The sequence below is a fragment of the Rutidosis leptorrhynchoides genome, chromosome 3 (assembly GCF_046630445.1).
Source record: "Rutidosis leptorrhynchoides isolate AG116_Rl617_1_P2 chromosome 3, CSIRO_AGI_Rlap_v1, whole genome shotgun sequence".
Lineage (NCBI taxonomy): Eukaryota > Viridiplantae > Streptophyta > Magnoliopsida > Asterales > Asteraceae > Rutidosis > Rutidosis leptorrhynchoides.
The window spans coordinates 237,459,681-237,465,937 of NC_092335.1; the positions used below are offsets into that span (position 1 = coordinate 237,459,681).

The following is a 6,257-nucleotide window of genomic DNA, read 5'->3' on the forward strand; positions in this document are numbered from 1 at the left end:
ATACATCAAAAGTTTTGAAGTGAAGCCGTTGCCACCTCCACCTACATTCAAAATAGAGTTCTAATTAGGCCATCAATGGATAAAACACCCTATGAAGTCTTAAATGGTAGAAAACCAACCGTAAGTCATCTTAGAGAATTCGGGTGCAAATGCTTCATCTTAAACAAAAAGGAATATCTTACAAAGTTTGAACCTAGAGCTTACGAGGGAGTGTTCTTAGGATATTCGTTAGAAAGTAAAGCATATAGGGTTCTAAATAAATACACTAATGTAATAGAAGAATCCCTAGATGTCACGTTCAATGAAACTCCTCCTCCGCCTAAGACTAAACCTTTAGAAGATGATGATATGATAGAACAAGATGCTATGGAAAATAATGCCAACTCAAATTGAGTCCAATGAAATAATTAAGGATGAATCTCATTTAAAACCGAGTAAGGATAACTTAGCATCCTCGATCAATCTTAAACATGTTAGGGATCATCCTATAGAACAAGCCATAGGAGATATCAACACTAGAACCACTAGGTCTCAAGCATTCAACCTAATTGCCAACTATGCTTTCATCTCCCAAATAGAACCCAAAAATATTATGTAAGCCCTATTAGATGAAATTTAGGTAGAAGCAATGCAAGAGGAATTAAATCAATTCCAAAGGAGTGATGCATGGGATTTGGTTCCTTTACCTAGTTAGAGCAATATCATAGGTACCAAATGGGTCTATAGAAACAAACTAGATGAAGATGGCAATGTAGTTAGAAACAAAGCTAGACTAGTAGCACAAGGGTATAGCCAACAAGAGGGAATTGACTATGATGAAACATTAGCCCCCTTCGCTAGGCTAGAGTCTATAAGAATACTTCTTGCATATGCATGTGCCAATAACTTCAAACTTTATCAAATGGATGTTAAAAGTGCTTTTCTAAATGGTGTCATAAATGAAGAAGTATATGTGTCACAACCTCCGGGATTTGAAGATTTTGAAAAACCATATCATGATTTTAAACTTAAAAAGGCTCTTTATGGACTTAAACAAGCTCCTAGAGTATGGTATGAAAGACTTATAACCTTTTTAATAAATCACGGCTATGAAATGGGAAAATTTGATAATACACTCTTTATTAAAAGGCATGAAAAGGATTTAGTTATACTTCAAATATTTGTTGATGATATTGTATTTGGTTCTACTAACGAATCTCTTAGCAATGAGTTTTCTAAGTTAATGCATGATGAGTTTGAAATGAGCATAATGGTTGAACTCAAGTTCTTTCTCGGACTTCAAATTAAACAACTAGAAGATGGAACATTCATCAGTCAACAAAAGTACATTCATGAAATGATCAAAAAGTTTGAAATGGAGAACTCAAAACCAATGGCGACTCCTATGGCAACAAATGTGAAGCTTACTTTAGAAGGAGAAGGAGAACCGTTCGATAGCACTAAATATAGGGGAATGATTAGATTCCTTCTATATTTAACGGTAAGTCGGCCCGATATCATGTTTAGTGTGTGCTTGTGTGCAAGATTTCAAGAAAATCCAAAGACATCACACGTTGAGGTCGTCAAAAGGATCTTTAGATACTTAAAGGGAACAATGCATCTTGGGTTATGGTATCCAAAGTTCACCGGGGTTGATATTATGTTCTTTACGAATTCCAATCATGGAGGGTCAATGATTGATAGAAGGAGCACAGGTGGAGTATGCGCGTTCGTGGGTCTTTGATTAACATCATGGTTCTTGAAGAAGCAAACGTCCATTGCATTGTCTACCACTGAAGCCGAATATGTAGCTATGGGAAGATCATGCGCACAAGTGTTATGGATGAAGCAAACCTTCCTTGATTACCGTATCATCTCATCTGAAATACCCATACGCTGTGATAACAAAAGTGCTATAGACTTATCTAAAATTCAAATATAACACTATAGGACTAAACACATAGACATTAGGCACCACTTCCTTCGTGACCACGTCCAAAATGGTAATATTTTGATAGACAATGTAGAATCTGCTAAAATCATAGCTGACATATTCACTAAGCCCCTTAAAAAGGAGACCTTTAACTTTCTTAGGAATGGGTTGGGAATGATGGAATATACTCTGTAAAATTTCCTGCAGATCATGCACGGTCATACTACGGTCGACCGTGTAGGCAACTGCCTGGCGTCTGACGTTTTCTTTTGTCTTTTATGTACTCTTTTTAATATCGAATCAACTTTTCCACCAACCACATCTCTTCTTTAAACCCCAACCACTGGATCACTAGATTTTCTTTTGTCCTATTTTCAAGTACTCCCCAAAAGTGGTCCAAACTCTTTCAATTTTCTTCAAGGTAAGCATCCAAAAACTTATTTTAATTTTGCCTATACTTATTTAATTATGTAAGAGTCCTTCCAAACTAATAGGAACACTTGTTTTCTTGAATGAATTCCTTATTAATATGAGTAAAAATTGTTATGAAAAGCATTAATTATCAAATGTGCCATAATAGTGGTTTCTTGCATAAAATCTCATATATGTTTTAAGCTTTTAAACCCACACATGCACACAAATATGTTTGAACAAATCATTATGATACTGTAATTCTCATGACTAGTATCTATACTTGATAAACATAAAGCAAAATGATGAAACTTGTCTAAATTTTCAAAAAAAAAAAGTCACAATTTACTTTCAAAATTTTGTTTTCAAAATGAGTATAGACAAGGACTAATCTACACATGTTTAGCATATAATTTTTCAAAATTATATAATAAACTTGAATATTTTGCTAAAAAAATGTGGCTTTTCTAGGAAATGGCCAACACGAGAAATCAACGTATTACAAACAATAGGCAACACATGGAAACTAGAACACTTCCTGAAGAGCGTGTTGTTCATCATACCGAATTTCCCAAACTAACTTAACTTTTCACTCAAAACAATTGCTTCTCATTCCTTGAGTTTGATGAAGTCATTTATCTAATGTTTATTACAGAGTTTTATGCTCATCTTGATGTTTCAAATCCCGATCAAGTTGCATTTTGACTTTCCAATACACCCTACACTTGGTCTCTTGAACAATTCACAACCATTATGGGCATTCCTTCCAATGGGCTTTCCTTCTATACTCCGTCTACCGATCTAAGATCACTTAACCCCACATTTCCGTTACAACCTATCTTAGATCTCATTACCATTCCGGGAGTACAGCGAAACCTCAACCAACGACTTCGCATTCAAGATGATGAAATACGCCATGATCTTCAACTCCTATTAAACGTCATGCGTAACAATGTCTATTGTAGGGGCCCTACCACCACTCACATTTCAGGAACCGAAGTTGTTATCATGTGGTATCTTCTTACTCATGAACCCATAAATCTCACTTATCTCAAGACTCAACGAATGGGTTATCTTCGAGAGCTAGGAAATTGCCCTCTTCCGTACTCAAACTACCTTAACTGACTTTTCCAATTTGTTGGTGCCATTAACCCTTCTCAAATTCCTCAACCCGTGTCCACAATTCCTCTCACCTATTGGGAAGCCCATCCGGTCATCATTATCTCTTTATGTTTAATATTGGTTCAAGGGGGAGCCATCCTTTTGATAAGTAGGATGTTAACACTTATGTCAGATAAGCTAGTAGTAAACAGGGATAATTGATAAGCTTGTACGATTTAAGGGGGGAATTACTCGAGGGCGCGCTTAGTTCCAGGGGGAGCTAACATTTTTGCTTCGACAAAAGGAGTAGAAAGTGTATGGTAAGTGACGTTAACACTTATGTCGGCTCACATAGTTAAAACACTTACTCATATGTTTGTCATCATCAAAAAGGGTGAGAATGTTGGTTAAGATTTCAATCATAATATTCAAAGTTAATCACTTTATTTTGATGATGACACAAAATAGATAAGTGCTTAATCATATGTAAGACGACATGAGTTCATAAGCCTAGACAATCTCTAGCAAGAGACCAATACATAAATAATTAACTTGGTAAAATGGCTATGCGGCTGCATCACAATCGACCGTGAGTCTTACCGTGGATGCCCTGTACCAATGATTGCACCTTTTTCTAGAACTGTCAATCTACGGCTAACCTCACGGCCGACCGCAGATCAACCTCAGTTTTCTCTGTTATCAAATTCATCCACTGTAAGTTAGACCACTTTGAGGCATCTATAATTTACAAAACCTTTTTAAACATACTTATAATAGTTGCCCTCTTTGATCTCAAAAGAGTTTTGAACCAAAAGATGTTAATTTTTACTAATCACACCTAATGACATCTTAATGACAATTTAAGCTCAATTAAGGTTAAACACATAAGTGTTTTATTTTTCACTTGGTAAAAAATGCCATTCAAATACATAATAATAATAATGGTCATTAAAAGTCCCAACAAATGATATGCTCTCCCATGATTCTTATGTATCATCTTTATTTATGTATTATTGTGAACTAGTAAGTTGTTGTAATTTCCAATTATGTTCTAACTAGATTTAAACTAGTTCATTTGAGAAGTAACAATGTTCCAAAGGGTAATATACTTCCATTAGCAAAATGACAAGTAATTAAGAAAGGTTGATGAAGTTTTTAGAAGATAATGCTTTGTTAAGAGACAAAATTCTGTAATTACCCCATTAAGTAATCAATGACAAATGGTCAAAGCTTGAAGACTTTCTCCTTTTATGAACATGTCAACTTCTACACTTATGTCCAAAAGAAAAATGGTAATGGGGATGATTTCAGAGATAATTGGCTTTTAGTTAAAGCTATTCAACAAAGGAAAATGACAATTTTCAAAGGATAAAAACGGCTATAAGAATCAGATGTCAGAGGTACACTGTCGAACCACGGTCGACCGTGCAGTGAGCCGTAAAGCTTCCAGGCAGATTTCTCTTTCCTATAAAAGCCAAGGCTTGGAGCAGTTGAAGACTCACCTCTTCACTCATATTTTCTTATACTTACTGATATCATTCTTATAATTCATTGTAATCTTTTATAGTGATTCTAGAAAGAGTACTTGTAAGCTTAAGTTGTAAGTTTACTTGTAAACTATCTTCTTAAAGGGATCTAGAAGGTAGTTGTGTTTTCACTAGGATAGTGTATTAGGATCTTGTGGTAAGAGCTTTACTAGATTGTGAAGTCTTCAAAGGGACGTAAGGGTTCATAAGATGTAGCTTATCGAAGTACTTGTTGTATCTGGACACTCCACCGAGTTTGGAGTATCATAGTGAAGAAAAATCTCAATTCGTAGAATTGGGGAGTGGACTAAGAAAGATTAGTTAACATCTTCCCGAGCCACTATATATTGTTGTGTTTGTTCTCTCTTCCCTTTTCTTTTTGATTACATTTACTCATACATATATTTTACCTAGATTCTTTGAATATATGGTATGGTCCTGGTATTTGGCCTTGGTCTCCTTCATGGTTTGCTCAATCTGTTTTTCAGTACTAAATTTTCTATCGAGCGTTCCCAACACTCTCTTCTTTATCATCAAACTTTTGACCATTTAGACCATCTACAATTTTTCTGTTTCCTCTACGTTTAATGCTACGATATCTGAATCATTGGTTATCATTCCGAAGTGGTTTCAAGAGAATTGTGTTTTTAGATGATTAAACGCTGATGGTAACATGGTGGAATATGAAAGGTTCCCCGGTAACAATAAAAGAGCACGCATATATATCAAAGTTATAATAAGGTTGTTTCAAACGAAGAGTCGAAGTTGATTTGTTGGAGCTGTGACGAAATTGGCTAATTTGGAGAGGGATTGTAAAATTATTTTCGGTAATAACAACGCCAAAGGAGTTAGCACAGACACGTGTTAAACGTTTACTCAGGTTCTGAGTGTTTTCAGGTGCATAACTATATGCCTCAATCTCTTCTTCCGTAGATGAAGTACGGTTGATTCATCCTATCGATTGATGTGTTTTCAAGAATTATGAAAGGTTTGAATCGCAGATATTAATCGTCAAGATACAAATGAGGTTGAAGATGAAATCAAGTGGCAAACTTGAAGAATTGTTTTGTTTCATATGTTATAATCAATATTTTAATTCATTTTAATTGTCCAATGTTATTAGTCCACAGTCGATAGTCCACAATTAACAGTCCAATAATTCATATATAGTTTAATATATAATATTCGAATTAATTAATACGTATCGTGACCCGTATACATCTCAGACTCGATCACAACTCAAAGTATATATATTATTATAGAATCAACCTCAACCCTGTATAGAGAACTCGATCATTACTGCATAT

At 35.0% G+C, this 6,257-nt stretch overlaps 1 protein-coding gene across 1 annotated transcript; it reads left to right on the forward strand.

Annotated features, from left to right (window-relative positions):
- The first annotated feature begins 1,372 nt into the window (after window positions 1-1,372).
- LOC139900884 (uncharacterized mitochondrial protein AtMg00810-like) lies at window positions 1,373-1,723 on the forward strand. Its single transcript, XM_071883633.1, has one exon. It carries the CDS (start codon window positions 1,373-1,375, stop codon window positions 1,721-1,723), a length of 351 nt encoding a protein of 116 aa, XP_071739734.1.
- The last annotated feature ends 4,534 nt before the right edge of the window (window positions 1,724-6,257 follow it).